This window comes from Pristiophorus japonicus, chromosome 11 (genome assembly GCF_044704955.1).
Source record: "Pristiophorus japonicus isolate sPriJap1 chromosome 11, sPriJap1.hap1, whole genome shotgun sequence".
NCBI classification, from domain to species: domain Eukaryota; kingdom Metazoa; phylum Chordata; class Chondrichthyes; family Pristiophoridae; genus Pristiophorus; species Pristiophorus japonicus.
The window spans coordinates 143,212,508-143,233,534 of NC_091987.1; the positions used below are offsets into that span (position 1 = coordinate 143,212,508).

General features: G+C 45.8%; 1 protein-coding gene across 2 annotated transcripts in view; it reads left to right on the forward strand.

Moving 5' to 3' along the window:
- The first annotated feature begins 3,926 nt into the window (after window positions 1-3,926).
- LOC139276312 (ecto-NOX disulfide-thiol exchanger 1-like) overlaps window positions 3,927-21,027 on the forward strand; it is a 246,631-nt gene continuing 229,530 nt past the window's right edge. Inside the window, exons 1-2 of one of the 2 annotated variants that reach the window (XM_070894111.1) lie at window positions 3,927-4,032; window positions 17,994-18,167. In XM_070894111.1, coding sequence (XP_070750212.1) covers window positions 3,942-4,032; window positions 17,994-18,167 — 265 coding nt within the window. In that variant the 5' untranslated portion in view covers window positions 3,927-3,941. The remainder of the gene's footprint in view (window positions 4,033-17,993; window positions 18,168-21,027) is intronic. The other variant, XM_070894112.1, reaches the window with a different exon arrangement.

The window sequence follows — 21,027 nt, forward strand, 5'->3', positions numbered from 1 at the left end:
GTGAACCATTCCCGTGTGCACCGGTTACCTGTACCCACAGGATTCACTAGTGAAACATCCCGGTGTGCACCGGTTACCAGTACCCACAGGGTTCACTAGTGAACCATTCCCGTGTGCACCGGTTACCTGTACCCACAGGATTCACTAGTGAAACATCCCGGTGTGCACCGGTTACCAGTGTGAAAGGAGCTTTGCTGCAGGAGCCTCGTTAATGGACAGCTTTCTATCATTCCTGCCAATGAAACTGGGCGGCGTAAAACCAGCCACAGTCAACCCCCCACTTCCACATAGGTTTGATTGCCGGCCATTCAAATCTACAAAGTCGGTTACAGAATAACAACAAGTTTATTAAATAAAAACAGAAAAAGCTGGAAAACATTCAGCAGGTTAGGCAGCATCTGTGGAGAGAGAAGCAGAGATAAGATTTCAGGTCGATGACCCTTCGTCAGAACTGGGAAAGGTTCGAGATGAACAGTTTTTAAGCAGGTATCGAGCCAGGGAAAGGGGGAGGGCAGGAGAAGAACAACAGGGGAAGGTGTGTGATAGGGTGATGGGCAGGAGTGATTCAATGACCAAAGGGATGCTGGTCCAAGGCAAAGGGGGTAGTAATGGGACAAGTAAAGAAACAAAAGATGGATCCAGATGAAGTGTCGATGGTTAAAGCAGAATAGCAGAGGGGGAGAGAAGTATGGAAAGTCTGGTAAAGAGGTTAAGGATCCTGTGGTCCAGGAATGTGGCAGGGAAAGGTGACTAGACCCCAATAAGGTTATTGCATAGGATTACATAGGATTACATAGGATTACGTAGGATTTATGGCACAGAAACAGGCCATTCAGCCTAACCAGGCCATGCCGGTGTTTATGCTCCACTCGAGCCTCCTCCCGTCTTTCCTCATCTAAATCTATCAGCATAACCCTCTGTTTCCTTCTCCCTCAGTTGCTTGTCTAGCCTGCCCTTAAATGCATCTATACTATTCGCTTCAACCACTCCCTGTGGTAGCGAGTTCCACATTCTCACCACTTTTTGGGTAACAAAGTTTCTTCTGAATTCCCTATTGGATTTCTTAGTGACTATCTTATATTGATGGGCTCTAGTTTTGCTCTTCCCTACAAGTGGAAACATTCCCTCTGTATCCACTCTATCAAAACCTTTCATCATTTTAAAGATCTCTATTAGATCACCCCTCAGCCTTTTTTCAAGAGAAAAGAGAGACACAGCCTGTTCATCCTTTCTTGATATCTATACCCTCGCATTTCTGGTATCATCCTTGTAAATCTTCTCTGCACCCTCTCCAGTGCCTCTATATCCTGTTTATAATATGGGGACCAGAACTGTATGTAGGATTCCAAGTGTGGTCTGACCAAGGTTCGATACAGGTATCAATATGTTATCAACATGGTTAACTGAGAAAGGAGCATTTAATTCCTTATGGTCCCAGTACACGAATTATACCAGGTACCCAAACACTTGACGTCATTGTATCCCAACTTTAAATTTCAGATTTATAAAACCTGCCAATGATACTTCACCCATCATTCCTGCGTGTAGGGCAGACCTTGCGAGGCTTCACTGCCTGACGGAGCCTTGCTCGATGCGAATGCAGGACACAGGATTGGAGCTGCAATGTTGCTGCCTCTATCTCCAGCCCCTGCTGGTGTGTAGTGAGGCTCTGGTCGATAGAAGAGGCTCACAATCTCTGCGCTACACTGCTCACCAATTGTTACAATCGTAGTTCCAGTTATGTCGTGGGCAAAAAGAAACAAGTAAGCCTATTGGACGAATCCAGCTCCTCCGATGATGCTCTTCCTACCCTTCCTGTCACTTCCTACCCTGTCTGCTGATGGTCACCCAGTCTCCGCGACCAGTTTGGCTGCATGTACAGTGACCACCCTCTGGGATAGGGGGCCCACTCTCTCTGTGCCTCTCACTGATCCTCGGTCATAGATTGTTGGTTTGGTTTAGCGGAAGATTGGGTAGTTGGGGCGTTACAATGAAAAGGAACAAGGCTGAATTACCTGCTGGGACCTAAAATTCATGGGGGTTTATGGAAATTCGGGTTTTATGATTCGTCAAATTTCACTGTGTACGAAATCTGAGAGTTAGCGGAAGATCCCAGTATTCGTGCATTCTGAAATGTGTCTCAGTATTAGTCCAGGTTTATGTGTGTGCAGAGCTACAGGGGAAGAGTAAGGGACTGGGACTGATTGGATAGCTCTGTCACAGAGCCGGCACAGGCACGATGGGCCAATGGCCTCCTTCTGTGATGTATGACTCTATAAATATTTACTTGTCAGACTGCAGTGTATTGTGGGTCTGAACATGCACCTTCGAGCAATGAGTTGGAGAGTCGAATGGATTTTGACTAAATACAGAAGTTGAGGAACGTCCTTTACTCCAAACACTCTGCACTCACTCACTGGGCTCAATGTTACTGTTTCCAGATGTGTCTTGGGTTACTGAGACTAACAGACCTTGGGGTTCTGATTTGGGATTTATCCACCAATGAGGCAATAGCCCTTTCCAAACCTCCAAACCCAAAAACTCAATGTGTGTGTGTGCTCATGTAACTCAGCAAGCAAAGCCCTCGAATGGCCAACTGCTCCTCCATTTATTTATCTCTCCTGTTTTATGTTTAATGGCAGCTTGTTCCACTCTCTGAGGCCCCCTTTTGCCAAGTGTCAGTCTTGAACAGAACACTAGAAGTTACGTGTGTTTGACATGAGGAATTCTTTCCCCTGATTATCTGTCCCTCCCCTTAGCTTGGTATACAGCGCCTTTCACATCCTCAGGCCAACCCAAAACTCTTTACAGACAATCAAGTACTTTTGAAGTGTAGTGACTGTTGCAATGTAGGAAACGCGGCAGACAATTTATGCACAGCAAGCTCCCACAACCAGCAGTATGATAAATGACCAGATAATCTGTTTTAGTAATGTTGGTTGAGGAATAAATATTGCTCAGGACACCGACAATAACTCCCTTGCTCTGCTGCAAATAGTGACATGGGATCTTTTACATGCACCTGAGAGGGCAGACCGGGCCTCGGTTTACATAAGAACATAAGAAATAGGAACAGGAGTAGGCCATAGGGCCCCTCGAGCCTGCTCCGCCAAGCAATAAGATCATGGCTGACCTGATCATGGACTCAGCTCCACTTCCCCGCCCGCTCCCCATAACCCCTTATCGTTTAAGAAACTGTCTATTTCTGTCTTAAATTTATCCAATGTCCCAGCTTTCACAGCTCTCTGAGGCAGCGAATTCCACAAATTTACAACCCTCTGAGAGAAGAAATTTCTCATCTCAGTTTTAAATGGGCGGCCTCTTATTCTAAGATCATGCCCTCTAGTTCTAGTCTCCACCATCAGTGGAAACGTCCTCTGCATCCACCTTGTCAAGCCCCCCCATAATCTTATACATTTCGATAAGATCACCTCTCATTCTTCTGAACTCCAATCAGTAGAGGCCCAACCTACTCAACCTTTCCTCATCCGAATGGTGGCACCTCCGACAGTGCAGCACTCCCTCAGCACTGCACTGGGGTGTCAGCCTGTGTTACTGTTTCTGGAGTGGGGCTTGAACCCACGACCTTCTGACTCAGAGGTGATTGTGCTCCCATTGAGCCACAGCTGACACATCACTGTGCCCAGAGAAGGTCAGCTGCTCAGGAATCTTGTCTCTGCAGGAACGGTTTACACGACTAAAATGAAGGAAAGAAATAAAAGGGATGCACAAAGCACCCTGTTTCTAATTGCCACGACAGGACAATACTGACACTGAGAGAAAATAAGTCTCACAATCGGCCTGGATTCATACAGCCAAACAGTATTTTATATCCTTTAGCCCAGGGCAAGATCTAACTTTACTTACTTAAATGATTTCCATTTGTTTTCCCAGGAACAGCAGGTTTGGAAGGTCTAGTCGTTGGCCCCAGTCAGATCAGCATGTCCCTCACTGACACCACAGCATGGACTACTGCTCTGAACAACATGGGGATCGCCCCAGTGGGACTGGCTGGGTCACCCCTGCTCTCAGGTAAATATGCTCAGAGGATCTGTCTGATAGAACATTGAACCCTGACCTTCTAAACTTGAGTAAGGGCATGCCGCCCACGGCCACAGGAACCTGCGGGATTGGATGAGGCTCCTGATGGTCCTATGGCTCGTACCTTATGCACCACGGCAGCTTCACCACAATAGAATCTGGGAAGAGTAGAGAGAACGTTTTACGGTTCTGTGGGACGTTATGTTCCCATATGGAGGATGAGTGTCAGATAGCCGTGCCCTCTGAAAATAAACCATTGGATGGAGGGTGCAGCATGGTGGATTGCTGGGTTGAAGCAGCTATAACTTGTTCTGATACTCCCACCAAGTAAATGTCCATCGAGGGTACAGGCTGAGCAAATACCTGCACCTGTCGAAGCTCCAGTCATTGTGGCAAGCCGGCGAGCAGTGAGAGAGTCAGTAAGCTCTTATTAAGACGACAGTAAAACACTGCAGATCAGCGATCCCTGCAGGCTGCACTGTGCTCTGCGCAGCCTGTTTCTTTCAATGTGCGGTCCCTTTAAATTTCTGCGCATGCGCAGTGTTTCCAACGCTGTGAGCGGCCTGTGAGGACCCTGCAGATTACTGCGCGACCACGCACGCGCACAGCTTTACGTGAGCATTGCCTCAGACGTTGGAAATCTGAACTAAAAATAGAAAATGCTGGAAACACTCAGCAGGTCAGGCAGTGGAGAGAAACAGAGTTAATGTTTCAGGTCGAAGACCCTTCGTCAGAAATGGAAGAAGTTAGAGATTCATCACTTTGCAAGTGAGCAAGCTCTCCTAGAATAGTGCAGCACCAAAGATGGCCATTCTAGTCTGCTCCTTCAAAGTGCAATCCAGTTAGTCCCATCCCCCGCTCTTTCCCCATAATCTCTGCATATGTTTCTCTTTCAAGTATTTATCCAATTCCCTTTTGAAGACGATTATTGAACCTGCCTCCACACCCTGTCAGGCCGTGCATTCCCGATCCTAACCACTCGCTGAGTAAAAAGGTTTCTCCTCATGTTGCTTCTGGTTCTTTTGCCAATCACTTTAAATCTGTGCCCTCTGGGTGTCGACCCTTCACCCATTGGAAACAGTTTCTCTTTATTTAATCTACCTAAACCCTTCATAATTGTAAAACATCGATCAAATATCCTCTTAGCCTTCTCTGCTCCACGGATAAGAACCCCAGCGTCTCCAGTCTATCCACGTAACTGTAATCCCTCAAACCTGTCACTGTTCAAGCAGAACTCTTCTGTACCCTCTTCAAAGCCTCATGTCCTTCCTAAAGTGCGGAGCCCAGAATTGGACACAATACTCCAGCTCGGGCTGAACTAGTGTTTTATCCAGGTTTAGCATAACTTTCTGGGATTTGTACTCTCTGCCTCTATTTATAAAGCCCAGGATCCCATATGCTTTATGTTTTGTTAACCTGCCCTGCCACCTTCAAAGATTTGTGCACAAACACCCCCAGGTCTCTCTCTTCAAAACTGTACCATTTAGCTTGTATTGTCTCTCCTCATTCTTCCTACCAAAATGTATCGGCCCAGAAATCCCGGCCTTCCTGGGTCCATACGGAGTGAGAACAGACCCGGGAAGGCAACGCACAATGCGCATTTGCTGAAAACCGGCTTTTCTGATCTGTCCAGCTGGAGCTTGACAGATCTTCCGTATCCCCACATCCAGGACATTCGCATGGGCAAGATTGGGGGATTTACCCATCTCTTGCCCAGCAAATGTCCTGAAAACTCTTGCGTCTGATAAAAGCAGGCACATAGCCTCCCTTTACAGGCGCAAGAGTTTTAAAACACACTTAAAACATAAAAAATAAAAGTTTAAAAACACATTTTATTTTTAGAAACTCTGCCCACTACATTAATTTTTTTTAAAGCATAATTTTAAAAACTTTTTTAAAAATTGGAAAAATATATATTTTTAATAATACATAAATAACTTTAATTTAAATTAATGTTAAATATGTAGTGTATTTTTTCTATTTTTTATTACCGATGTGTGTGTTTGGGGGGAGGGGGTTCCCATTCATAATAATGGGAACTCCAACTTATGAAGTTCCCATTATTATGAATGAGAACTTACTTTACCTTGATTGGCTGCCCAGAGCCATGTGACTGCAGCTCCAGCCCTGCGCACGTCCTGACGTGCACGCGCTGCGATGCGCAGTCAGTGGTGGCCTCAGGATCGGGATCTCTGGTGGTCACAGCAGGTTCAGGTAGGTGCTCATCTTTTTTCTAGAATCCAGTCGAACGCCCGCAGGAAGGAGAAACCAGGATTTCTGGGCCATCATCTTATACTTTTCTACATTGAATTTCATCTGCCTTGTGTCTGCCCATTTTACCAGCTTGTCTATTTTCTCTTGAAGTCTATTACTATCTACCTCACTGTTTACTGCACTTCCAAGTTTTGTGTCATCTGCAAATTTTGAAATTGTGCCCTGTACCCCCTAGTCCAAGTCATTAATGTATATCAAAAACAGGAGTGGTCCTAGTATTGAACCTTGGGGAACACCACTGTATACCTCCCTCCAGTCTGAAAAGCCCCCATTCACCACAACGCTCCATTTTCTATCCCTTAGCCATGCTGCTACTGCCCCTTTTACCCATGGGCTTCAGTTTTGCTAACAAGTCTAATATGTGGTACTTTATCAAACGCCTTTTGGAAATCCATATACACAACATCAACAACACTGCCCTCCTTCACTCAGTTACCTCTTCACAAAATTCAATCAAGGTGGTCAAACACGATTTGCCCTTAACAAATCCATGCTGGCTCTCCTTTATTGGTCCACACTTGTCCAAGTTGCTGTTAATTTTCTCCTGTATTATCGTTTCTAAAAGCTTCTCCACCACCGACGTTAAACTGACTGGCCTGTAATTGCCGGGTTTATCCTTCTCCCCTTTTGTGACCAACACTGTAACATTTGTAATCCTCCAGTCCTTTGGCACCACCCCTGTATCTAAGGAGGATGGGAAGATTGTGGTCAGCACCTCCGCAATTTCTACCCTTACTTCCCTCAGCAACCGAGGATGTATCCCATCTGGACTGGGTGACTTCTCTCATTTAAGTACCGCCAGCCTTTCTAGTGCTTCCTCTTTATCTATTTTTATCTCATCCAGTATCCTGGCAATCTCCTCATTTATCATAGCTTTGGCAAATTCGTCTTCCTTGGTAAACACCTATGCAATGTACTCATTTAGTACCTCAGCCATGTCTTCTGCCTCTGCCAATAGATCTCCATTTTGATCCCTAATCGGCCCCACCACTCCTGTGACAATCCTTTTACTGTTAATGTGCTTATCGCCAACCTTTGGATTCCCTTTTATGTTCGCCACCAATCCATTCTCATACTATCTCTTTGCCCCTCGTATTTCCTTTTTCATTTGTCCTCTGTACTATATTCAGCCTGACTCTCCCTTGTATTAACAAGCTGATATCTCTCATACTCCCTCTTTTTCTGCTCCATCCTACTCTCCAACTCCTTCGCCGTCCAGGGAGCTCTGCCTTTGGTTGCCCTCCCTTTGGCTGCCCGCCCTTGTCCCCTTGTGGGAATGTACCTCGACTGTACCCGAACCATCTCCTCTTGAAAGGCCACCCATTGCTACATTACATTCGTACCTGCCAGTCTTTGCCTCCAGTCTTTACAAACTGGAGTCAAAGGGCCTGATATTTCCTTAATCTGCTAAAATTAGCCCTACTCCAGTTCAGTATTTTTATTCCAGACAGTTCCTTGTCCTTCTCCATAACTAATCTAAACCATCTGATGCTATGATCACTATTGCCGAGGTTCTCCCCAACTGTGACATTCTCCATTTCACTCACTTCTTTCCCCAGGACCAGATCCAACAATGACACCTTCCTTATTGGGCAGGAAATATACTGATTAAAAAAAATCTACTGAACACACTTAAGGGCAGAGATGGGGAGGAATTTCTTAACAGGATTATTGCCCTATTCAATATTGGGGTAGTTAAAGTCTGCCATTATCACTATTCTATAGTTCTTGCACCTCTTAGTAATTTCTTTGCAAATCGGCTCATCTGTCTCATTCCCACCATTTGGTGGCCCATAAATATAAAGTAGCATAATAGCTCCTCTATTGTTGCTTACCTCCAACCAAATACATTCTGTCTTTGACCACTCAAGGACATTCTCTCTTTCATCAAACTGCTACTCCTCCTTTTTTCTCTCTGTCTTCCTTCAATACCTTGTACCCAGGAATATTAAGCATCCAATCTGGCCCTATGTTAAGCCAGGTCTCAATCATCGCCACTACATCATATTCCCACATGGCTATCGCCTGCCACTCACCAACCTTATTAACCACACTTTGTGCATTTACACATGTGCATTCCAAACCTCACTTAGTCCTCTTTGTAGTTTCTATGATCCCACCTAATTCTGTATTATTTCTGTCTCTAACTGTCTCTCCCAGTCTTCAACATCTTGTTTCTACTTTTTAATGCTACATCTTAGTGCCAAACCCCTGCCAAATTAGTGGTAACCCTCCCCCACATCACTCGTTAACCTGCCCACAAGGATTTTTGTCCCAGCTCAGTTCAGGTACAACCCATCCATCTTGTACAGGTCCTGCCTACCCCAGAACTGGTCCCAATGTCCCAGGAACCTGAAGCCCTCCCTCCTGCACCATGTCTCAGGCCACGCATTAACCTGCCATATCCTCCTATTTCTACTCTCACTAGCGCATGGCACTGGGACTAATCCAGAGATTACTACCTTTTGAGGTCCTGCTCTTTATCATCCTCCCGAGCTCTTTAAACAGACTGCAGGACCTCAACACTTTTCCTTCCTATGTCGTTGGTTCCAACATGAGCCACGATTTCTGCCTCTTCCCCTTCCCCCACAGAATGTTCTGCACCCTCTCCATAATGTTCCTTACACTGGCACCAAGGAGGCAACACACCATGCAAGACTCGCGTCGATGGTAGCAGAACTGCTGTCTGTGCCCCTGACTAATCGAATCCCCAATTACAGCTGCATTCCTACATTAGTTGTCCCCCCTGACTTTGCAAACTTTGCCTTACGATATCGGGCTCAGGAATGCTCTCCTTCCAGGTGTTGTCACCCTCACCCCCAGCACCTCCTCCCCTTCCCATGGCACCTTTCCGTGCAAGAGCAGGAGATGCAAAACCTGCCCTTTTACCTCCTCCCTTCCCATTGTCCAGGGCCCTAAACACTCCTTCCAGGTGAAACACAGATTTACTTGTACGTCTTTCAATTCAGTATACTGTATTCGCTGCTCACAATGTGGTCTCCTCTACATTGAGGAGACCAAACGCAGATCGAGTGACTGCTTTGCGGAACACCTCCATTCAGTCTGTAAGTGTGACCCTGATCGCCTGTCACTTTAATTCTCCACTCCACTCCCACTCTGATATCTCTGCCCTCGGATTCCTGCACTGTTCCAATAAAGCTCAACGCGAGCTCGAAGTATGGTATATTCTCTACAACATCATAAATACACACTTACAAAATGGCTTCAACTCAGGAACTTTATATTTTGAGCAATGGCTGCATCACCACAGCAGTCCACTAGGTGGAGCAGTAGTCCACTAGATGGAGCTATATATTACACTGCTCTCTCCTTAATGAAGAATTAATTATAACAAAATAATCATCATACATAACTTGCATGGTTATACATAACAAAAGATATGGACTTATTTTGCCATATTTACAAATCAAACTTAACCACTTGTTTTCTGTTTTGAAGAGGATACCTTCATTCTTGAACAGAACTTTCCAAACATAGTGTCAACCTTAGACTCATTCTAGGCTGAGCCTGAGGAGAGTTTTTCTCCAAGGGCAATCCTTGATTTACATTTGAACTCTCTACAACTTCAGACTGTTTGTCGGCCTGACTCGGACTCAGACTTAAATTCTGACTTTCTCTTGGATTTGTTTCCAGTACATCTGGTACTCTACTTATAACAAGACTATCTTATGAGTCAGAAACAATCGAATCATTCCAACTTCCAACTCCTTCCAGATCTGTAAATAAAATATCAATGTGATCAAACCTAACCTGTCCATGATCAAACGTCTTGACCAAATATGTGCGAGGACCACATATCTTCAGCACTCTTCCTGGTAACCACTTTAACCATTTATGGTGATGGTTCTTCACTCTCACCTGCTGATTCAATTTCACACTTCTATATCTTACTCTACCTCTATCATGATTCACTTTCTGTCTTAATTGTTTCTCTTCTACTGACTTTGCCGAGTTTGGCTTTTACAACAAGCACCTGGTTCGTGGCTGTTGTTTGAGAAACAACTCTGCAGGTGTTCTATCAGTAGATGTATGAGGAGTATTACGATAAGTAATTAGGAAATTTGCAAATTTGTGGTCCAACGACAACTGCCGTTTCTTTGGATTTGGATCCAACATTGCGAACATTCAGTTTAAAAATGGTACTCGCCCCTCCAGCATGAAGATATCACAAAGGACTGCCAACAATAGCTGGTCATCCTCTGCAAGTGCTGCAGGATGCATGAATGATACAATGTGTACTGTGCCTCACCTTACCATCTGACTTAGGTACAACAATGGGTGTAGCCTAATTAAATAGATCTATCTTAGAGATAATGTTCTCAGTCTCTTGTCCTTTGAGTTCTTGCCCAACGTTCTCCTTGAGTGCATATGGTACAGGATGTGGTTTGCAGTAAACTAGTCTAGTGTCCTTCTGTACCCTGACACTCGCCTTGAATCAGACTGCCTGTTTCGCAGAAGACCCTCGGAAACTTCTTGATGACATCATCCTTCAATGCAAATCTCGTTTCAACATGAAAAATCTCATTCCAATCCAGCTTCAGTGATCCCAACTAGTTTCTACCTAGTAAGGCAGGCTTGTCTGCAGCCACTACTAAGAGAGGCAAGCTCTGAAATTGATCCTTGTATTTCAGTGGTACAGTGATACGTCCTACTATAGGAATGTTCTCTCCTGAGTAGCCTTGCAGCTCCATCTTCAACTTTTCCAGTGGAAAATTATTGAACTTGTCGAGATATAGCGATTCTGGTACTACGCTCACAGATGCAGCAGTGTTGATTTCCATGGCTATCTTGGTTCCTGCACTGTCTATTTGGATGATGATACTTTTCGAATCACCGTTAGATACCTTTGTGCTGCTGATGACGTGTATACCTTCGTCCTGTTGCTTTTCTTCCATGCTATGTACTCTCTGGGGATTTCTATTTATAGCCTTGAAAGTTGGTTTACTCTTCAGTCGGCATGCCTTTTCAGAAGAAACACTCTACCGTCACATACGAGTGCTTTCACAATACTGGTATGCAATAATGTGACAGAGGGTTAAAATTCAAATTCATAACAACCAATAAAAAATAACTTTATCTGGTTCTTCAACAACAGAACAATAACAGGAAAAAGCAAAACGATAATTACTCGATGGCAACTTTATGAAAGTTGCATCAGAATACACAAGCTGCGTTATCTAACATTCATCACTCGGTGTCCAAAAGTGACCTCATAATTGAAAAAATGCTCAATATTCCTCAAAGCTTTCTTTGTTGATAGAATGCTCTTTGGAAGCAAAACATAACATGGATAATTACTACTCCCTTTATCTAATCTTGTAATGTCTTATGTACATATGAGAAAAGGACACTGCGATGCGTGTTACCCCAGTGATACCTACATCCTGTATCTCCCCGTTACAGGGTCATTTATTTCAATTTGCCATCTTTCATAATTCCAAAAGCCAATTTAGAAAAACCGAAAAGGTTTTGGAAGACATTTGCTGACAGTTTCCAATCTGATGAGGACAAGTGGAATTGTTGCCTTTTATTTGCAAGTTCCGGGTATTTCACTTAACAAATGATGCCACTCCGAACTTCCCATGATGGGTCTTCCAGAGATGGCCAGATGTACAAGTCACCAGCATGTCTTCTCAGATATTTCAGGTACACTTCCTGCCCTGAGACTTCAAGGATCTGCAGCTAAAGAACAACATAATGATCATTACTGGCAATATTTTATTCTCCCTTTTCATTTCACAAACTCAATCTAACCATAACCTTTCTATAATAGCTATAGATGTTCTTAATCTAATTTCCAGCTATCCAAATAGATTACTGGTAGATATAAAAATCCTTCCCTCTGCCATGAAGATGCTGCTTGAGTGCTTGCACTTTAGCTCCACTACAGAAAGTCTCCTTGCTGGATGTCTGGTTGTGAACCACTGATTAATAACATATGAGGAAAGATATTAGTAAAGACATCAGAGGTATCAGAACAGCTCAGAACTGCCATAGTAAATTACGCTATAATTACTCTACAGAGATTAATTACGGAAAGATCAAAAAATATATAATTTCAGTCTACCTATCGAGAAGAGCACTACCAGAAGTGACATTCAAATCTCCAGTTGTTGATGCATCCACAAATAGAGCCCCATGTCTCCTCCAATTGCTGCTAGTGTAGAGGATGTTACCTGCGATGTGGATGGGTTGCAGCCAATGGATGCAATGTCCAGGTTGGTAACGTCATCTGTTGGGGCTGAAGAATATTCTCTGTAGAAAGATGAACAAATGAAGAAAAAAAAAAGATAACTAGTTGAGCTTAAGCACTCTTTCATGAGATTATGAAAGTGTTCTCAAAGTTTTAGTACATATAGGGACAACTTTGAGCAACGTGTTGTCCCAGGCACCTATAGCACGATTTCAATACTGTGTTACCATTGCCAGTTGCTGAGGCCTTGGGGCCCAACAGCCTTTTACTTTTAACCTGCAGGTGATTCACCTCGGGTGTCTGCGACTAGATATGGTACGAAATTCTCGGGAATATTGGTTGGCCATATCCATTGACATAGCTGTCTGACAAGCTATGTCAAAAGTCAAGTTAGGGGTTGTCAACAACTTTTTTCTGATAGGTTAATTTTCTATCCCACAAACAACGCAGCCACTATCTAAGTGAATAGCTAGCTTCTTTAAAGCTACAATGTACTCACTGATACTTTCATCAATTAATTGATCTTGTGTTCCAAAACGATAACTTTCAGCATTTTCCAGGAGCTCAGGACTGTAGTGCTGTTCTAACTTGGTTACAATCTCCGTCAGTGGCCTGTCCTTCAGCTTGATGGGAGCAAGCACATTTTTCAGGGTTTCATAAACCTCGGGGCCCGCTTCAGTCAGCAAAATAGTCCGTTTTCTTTCTACCACCACCCGGTTATGGTTTTCAACATCGGGGGACTTTGATGATACTTTTTTCAGTGGAAAACATTTCTAGCCACTTCACATATGCTCCGAAAGTCTCACGGTCATGATGGAATTCACCGAAGCGCCCTATTATTCCCATAGGTGCGGCCATCTGCACTCTTTAGTTCTGCCAAGTGTGCTTGTAATTTACCTGGGATTTTTAGCTGTTCTGCAACACATAGGACCTCTCTATTCTCTCTGTTGTTTGGCTGGAATCATCCACCAACAAAAATTTCAGCTTGGGTATCCAGGAATCCGATCCTTCATTGCCAAATGTGGTATATTCTCTACAGCATCACAAACACACACTTACACGATGGCTTCAACTCAGGAACTTGTCAGGTGACCTGACACCTCGTGCTTTTATTGTATTTCCAGCAATGGCTGCATCACCACAATAGTCCATTAGGTGGAGCAGTAGCCCACTAGATGGAGCTATATATTACACGAGGAACAGCACCTCATCTTTTGTGTAGGCACTTTACAGCCTTCTGGACTCAACATCGAATTCAAAAATTTCAGAACTTAACCCTGCACACATTTCATTCTGATGTATTTTTTCTCTGTGTTTCCCATGGCAGCTGATAATTATCCTGCCATTCACACCCTATCTAAACTAATATTTTTCTAACTTCTGCGATTACCATCTCAAGTCGTCCCATCATCCATTTTGTCTCAAATCTCTCCTGTCTTCCACCCTATCACAGACCTTTCCTTTTGTTCATTCCTCCTCTCCCCCTTTCAGTGCTCCTTAACAATTTATTAATCTCGAACATTCGCCAGTTCCGACGAAGGGTCATCGACCCGAAACATTAACTCTGCTTCTCTCCACAGATGCTGCCTGACCCGCTGAGATTTCCAGCATTTTCTGTTTTTATTTTAGATTCCAGCAATCGCAGTATTTTGCATTTGACTTTCTATAGAGTTTGGCTTGTGCAGGATTTTGGATTTTATCATCTCTCCGCTGAAATGGCCCAAGAACATGACTGACAGCTTAAATAAAACACTTCTGTTTCCTTTTATTCCAGCCCGGGCTTATTGATTTAAAATGTGATATTTAGGGTAAATTCTGTGAGACCCCATGCCACTGAGGAGGGTCTCAGTCACAGATAGCGCGTACTGTAAAATTACAGGCTCTGCCCGAACTTACCCTGCTGTCTGAGCACTGGTGTAAAAAACTGCATCAAAGGTGAAGAGATGAGTTGTGGTTCATTTAATAATGTCCTGTTTCATTGTATAACTGTGCTGGCCTCTTGTTTATGGAGGGTGCAAGGTGGGAGGCCGGTCAGGAGAGCATTGGGATCGTCCAGTCTGGATGTAACTCAGGCCTTGACAACACATGGAGCTGTTTGAAGTAAACCCCTTGCAAAGAGCGACAGAGCATCAGACCACACTGTCATAGGCTTCATTCGCTACTCTTTTTAATTCTCTTGTTCCATCTTGTAATGTATTTTCTTTCTTCTCCTTTACACCTTTTCGTGCCCTTCATCCATCCCTCATTGAAAGGCCTGGCGGCCGGCCTTCTCTCTCAGGCTTCTGTCAGTGACATTCTGAAACTAGCTGCCAGAAATCCTCAGACTTTCCCTCAGCCTCTGCATGGGAATAACTGCCCCTCAACTGTACCCCAACACCCCAACCCGTCCCTCACCCTAAATCCTACACGGGAACAACTGCCCCTCACCCCCCCCATTCCAACTCCCCACATGGGAACAACTGCCCCTCCCCCTCTACCCACCCCAACCCCCTACACGGGAACAACTGCCCCTCACACACCCCCCCTACCCACCCCAACCCCCTACATGGGAACAACTGCCCCTCACATCCACCCCCCCTACCCACCCCAACCCTCTACATGGGAACAACTGCCCCTCACACCGACCCCAACCCCCTACACGGGAACAACTGCCCCTCACACCACCCCACCTACCCACCCCAAACCCCTACACGGGAACAACTGCCCCTCACACCCACCCCAACTCCCCACATGGGAACAACTACCCCTCCCCCTCTACCCACCCCAACCCCCTACACGGGAACAACTGCCCCTCACACACCCCCCCTATACACCCAACCCCCTACATGGGAACAACTACCCTCACACAGCCCCCCTACCCACCCCAACCCTCTACATGGGAACAACTGCCCCTCACACCACCCCACCTACCCACCCCAACCCCCTACACGGGAACAACTGCCCTCACACCACCCCACCTACCCACCTCAAACCCCTACACGGGAACAACTGCCCCTCACACCCACCCCATCCCCCAACATGGGAACAATTTCCCCTGACGCTCCCCCACCCCTCCCCCATGCACGGAAACAACTACCCCTTACCCTCCCCCCCACCTCAACCCCCTACCCGGGAATAACTGCACCTCACCACCACTCCCCCACCCCTCCCTAAAAGCACGGTGAGATCAGGAGCCCAACACGCGGGGAGCTGTGGACACAAGTTCTGTAACTCGGTGTTGAAGCTACAAGTATATGGGGGTGATTTTAACCTTGCGCCCCTGGGGGAAACTGAGTGGGTGGGCAGTTAAAAGCGTGCAGGTTACCCGGCCCATTCCCACCTCCCCGACACTACCCTGCTTGGGTTCCACATGCGGATCAGACACTCGCCCACAGCAGCTTGGAGCCCCATGAATTTATGTAACTCGGGGCCCTGCCCCATCAATAGTTCTCCGATGGTATTTTAACCAGCGGGCTGAAGCAGCTCGGCCGCTGGTGAGAAGGGCGGAGAGGCCCTTCAAGGTTAATGGAAATCTCTCCTTTGTGGGATAGATAAGGAGCAGGAGTGCTCCTCCAAACCCCACCAGGACAGTCGCAGCCTCCCCTGCCCTGGACTACCCACCACCACCTCGAGACCCTCTCACAATCCCCTCTCTCCCCATCGCAGCCGAGGCTCAGCGGTTAGAATTAACGGGGCCTCCTGATGACTCTGGCGGACGGAGAATCCGCTCGCAGTTTAGCGCCGGTAACCCGCTGCGAGTTACAATCCACCCCACAGTGTCACTGCCCCCTCCCCCGACTCCACTCATTATTGCAGGCGCTGACAGAACCCTGCCTACACCGGGCATTACACATCCTCGCATGCTTCAATGTTCAGACTCTGTGTTCTGACACACAATGCTCAAGGCTGGTCATAAGCAGGTGGTTTTGAGAGAATAGAGGAACTCGAGCCAAACAATTTGACTTCCATATGCAAGCAATCTGGTTGTACAATTAGCATAATCTGAATAAGTGAATGTAATGCTGGAGCCAGCCTTAACACTGTTGCCGGCCGACGCACTTCATGTTACAAACATTAAAATGTTACAGATTTAACGGGTGAGCAGAATCCACACAGTTGAAAGCCCCACAATATGCTTGCATCTGATGTCGTGCCTCTTGCTGTTCACATCATCTGTTGATACTGGAATCCAATTAAACCGACAGCCATGAACTGAGAATCAAGTGAGGTAATTTGCTGAGGGAGTGCTGCACTGTCGGAGGTGCCGTCTTTCAGATCAGTCATTAAACCGAGGCCCCGTCTGCTCCTCGTGGACATTAAAGATCCCGTGGCACTATTTCGAAGAAGAACAGGGGAGTTCTCCCCAGTGTCCTGGTCAATATTTATCCCTCAAGCAATATCCCAAAAAAACAGATTATCTGGTCATTATCACATTGCTGTTTGTGGGAGCTTGCTGTGCACAAATTGGATGCTGGGTTTCCTACATTACAACCGTTCAGAAAGTAACGTCAAACCTGTATAAAGGGGCACTCCCAAAAAACAGACGCCTGCAGTAAACGGAGACTTATTGAGGGACCCAAATAACTTGCATGGTAAAATATATAAGAGCCATTCTGAGACCATGGACACTCACGAATTACGGACCACAGACGGCCCTCAATGGACCAAGCCCTTTTACAACATGAGACCACATATGCTGCAAAGCCTCTGTATCTGGAACTTACACTGAGTCGGGATCACGGGCTCCCCCTACAGCTGGCTTCCATTCTGCCTCCAAATCCCGTGGGGTCAGAGTGTGGAGGTCAGCGCGAGGCGGCAGGAATGGGGAGTTCTTTACCCAGGATGCCCAGGGGCAGGGAAACCCTCTATCTCTGGGATTGAATGCTTGCATGGCTCGATCCTAGGGATAGAGCGCTTTCTCTGCTGCTGGGGATGCTGCGTCTATAATTCCCCATTCTACTGAAAACTTTACACTACATACACTGACCAGTCTGAAAATAAAGCCACCTGCTAAAAAAAGGATAGCTGATGCCAGTCCCGAAGCTGTCTGTGATTTACAGGGTTTACTGTACTTCATTGGCTGTGAAGCGCTTTGGGACGTCCTGAGGTTATGAAAGGCGCTATGGAAATGCAAGTTATTTCTTTCCTAACTGTTGCCAGCTTTGTGACTTCCTGCGATACAATAAAATATTCATTCAGCAGAAACACACGATAGTAAATCTTGGAGGATCGGCAGCCACTGTGGAGTCTTGCTTCACAGGAGCGGAGGCCGGGGAATCCATTGCCACCGTCAGTGTCCGAAGTCAGACCTGCTGACCTCTGACCTCGATGTTTGATTGGCTGCTCCGTGCTCCCACCAAGGGGGGTCCCAGGCCGGGAGCCTCGCCCTTAATGCTCTGTAATCGAAACATGGTGTTTCTTCTAATGGTAGCTAACACGCCATGTACCTGCTGAAACAATAACAGGTGTGTCCTTGTGTCTATAGATCCCCTGTGTGTCCCGGCGTTTGACCATGGCCTCGGGATAATGGCAGGAATGGCACCAGTTAACCCAATGATGCCCGGGATAAGCTTACTCCAACCACCCGTCCCGCCAGGAGTACCGGTAATGAAACAAATTATCCACTGCACAAACTGTACACTCTTTCCAGCAAACCCAAGTAAGTCTGAGAATAGTTGGTCACTTTATACCTTTGATGTGTCTTGGTGGATTGGGGGAGGGCGGGGGGAACAAATGTTGGGAAATTGTAAATTGACATAGTTTTGGGAGGGAACCAACAAATGATTGGGGAGAGACCAGCACGGGGAGGAGTGGGGGGCGGTGGGTGGTCGGGTGAAAATCGGGGACCTGGACCACATCGGGGTGGGGAGGTCAGAGAATAAGAACATAAGAACATAAGAATTAGGAACAGGAGTAGGCCATCTAGCCCCTCGAGCCTGCTCCGCCATTCAATAAGATCATGGCTGATCTGGTCGTGGACTCAGCTCCACTTACCCGCCCTCTCCCGTAACCCTTAATTCCCTTATTGCTTAAAAATCTATCTATCTTTGACTTGAAAACATTCAATGAGCCAGCCTCAACTGCTTCCTTGGGCAGAGAATTCCACAGATTCACAACCCTCTGGAAGAAATTCTTTCTCAACTCGGTTTTAAATTGGCTCCTCCGTATTTTGAGGCTGTGCCCCCTAGTTCTAGTCTCCCCCACCAATGGAAACAACTCTCTGCCTCTATCTTGTCTATCCCTTTCATGATTTAAATGTTTCTATAAGATCACTCCTCATCCTTCTGAACTCCAAGGAGTAAAGACTCAGTCTACTCAATCTATCATCATAAGGTAACCCCCTCATTTCTCGAATCAGCCTAGTGAATCGTCTCTGTACCCCTTCCAAAGCTAGTATATCCTTCCTTAAGTAAGGTGACCAAAACTGCACGCAATACTCCAGGTGCGGCCTTACCAATACCCTATACAGTTGCAGCAGGACCTCCCTGCTTTTGTACTCCATCCCTCTCGCAATGAAGGCCAACATTCCATTCGCCTTCCTGATTACCTGCTGCACCTGCAAACTAACCTTTTGGGATTCATGCACAAGGACCCCCAGGTCCCTCTGCACCACAGCATGTTGTAATTTCTCCCCATTCAAATAATATTCCCTTTTACTGTTTTTTTTCCCAAGGTGGATGACCTCACACTTTTCGACATTGTATTCAATCTGCCAAACCTTAGCCCATTCGCTTAACCTATCCAAATCTCCTTGCAGCCACTCTGAGTCCTCTACACAACCCGCTTTCCCACTAATCTTAGTGTCATCTGCAAATTTTATTGCACTACACTCTGTCCCCTCCTCTAGGTCATCTATGTATATTGTAAACAGTTGTGGTCCCAGCACTGATCCCTGTGGCACACCACTAACCACTGATTTCCAACCGGAAAAGGACCCATTTATCCCGACTCTCTGCTTTCTGTTCGCCAGCCAATTCTCTATCCATGCTAATACATTTCCTCTGACTCCGCGTACCTTTATCTTCTGCAGTAACCTTTTGTGTGGCACCTTATCGAATGCCTTTTGGAAATCTAAATACACCACATCCATCGGTACACCTCTTTCCACCATGCTCGTTATATCCTCAAAGAATTCCAGTAAGTTAGTTAAACATGATTTCCCTTTCATGAATCCATGCTGCGTCTGCTTGATTGCACTATTCCTATCTAGATGTCCCGCTATTTCTTCCTTAAATGATAGTTTCAAGCATTTTCCCCACTACAGATGTTAAACTAACCGGCCTATAGTTACCTGCCTTTTGCCTGCCCCCTTTTTTAAACAGAGGCGTTACATTAGCTGCTCTCCAATCTGCTGGTACCTCCCCAGAGTCCAGAGAATTTTGGTAGATTATAACAAATGCATCTGCTATAACTTCCACCATCTCTTTTAATACCCTGGGATGCATTTCATCAGGACCAGGGGACTTGTCTACCTTCAGTCCCATTAGTCTATCCAGCACTACCTCCCTAGTGATAGTGATCATCTCAAGGTCCTCCCTTCCCACATTCCTATGACCAGCAATTTTTGGCATGGTTTTTGTGTCTTCCACTGTGAAGACGGAAGCAAAATAATTGTTTAAGGTCTCAGCCATTTCCACATTTCCCATTATTAAATCCCCCTTTTCATCTTCTAAGGGACCAACATTTACTTTAGTCACTCTTTTCCGTTTTATATATCTGTAAAAGCTTTTACTATCTGTTTTTATGTTTTGCGCAAGTTTACCTTCGTAATCTATCTTCCCTTTCATTATTGCTTTTTTAGTCATTCTTTGCTGTTGCTTAAAATCTTCGCAATCCTCTAGTTTCCCACTAACCTTGGCCACCTTATACGCATTGGTCTTTGATTTGATACTTTCCTTTATTTTCTTGGTTATCCACGGCTGGTTATCTCTTCTCTTGCCGCCCTTCTTTTTCACTGGAATATATTTTTGTTGCGTATTATGAAAGAGCTCCTTAAAAGTCCTCCACTGTTCCTCAATTGTGCCACCGTTTAGTCCTTGTTTCCAGTCTACTTTAGCCAACTCTGCCCTCATCCCACTGTAGTCCCATTTGTTTAAGCATAGTACTCTCGTTTCTGACACAACTTCCTCACCCTCAATCTGTATTACAAATTCAACCATATTGTGATCACTCATGCCGAGAGGATCTTTTACGAGGAGATCGTTTATTTTTCCTGTCTCGTTACACAGGACCAGATCCAAAATGGCTTGCTCCCTTGTAGAATGATTGGGGTCCGGGGGGGAGGGGGAGGATCAGGGGCCGGAGGAATGGGGGGGCGCTCGGGTACAGATTGGGGTCGGGGGGGGGGACTGGGTTAGGGAACGATCAGCAACCGGAGGAGCAGAAGGGTGATGTCAGTGGTGTGGGGGGAGTGATCGGGTTCCTGGGGAAGGAGGGGCAGTCTCTTATCACGGGGGTGGGGGTAATGGAGGCCTGGAGTGGGGGGCAGTTTCTGATCATGGTGGGGTGGGGGTGGGTGT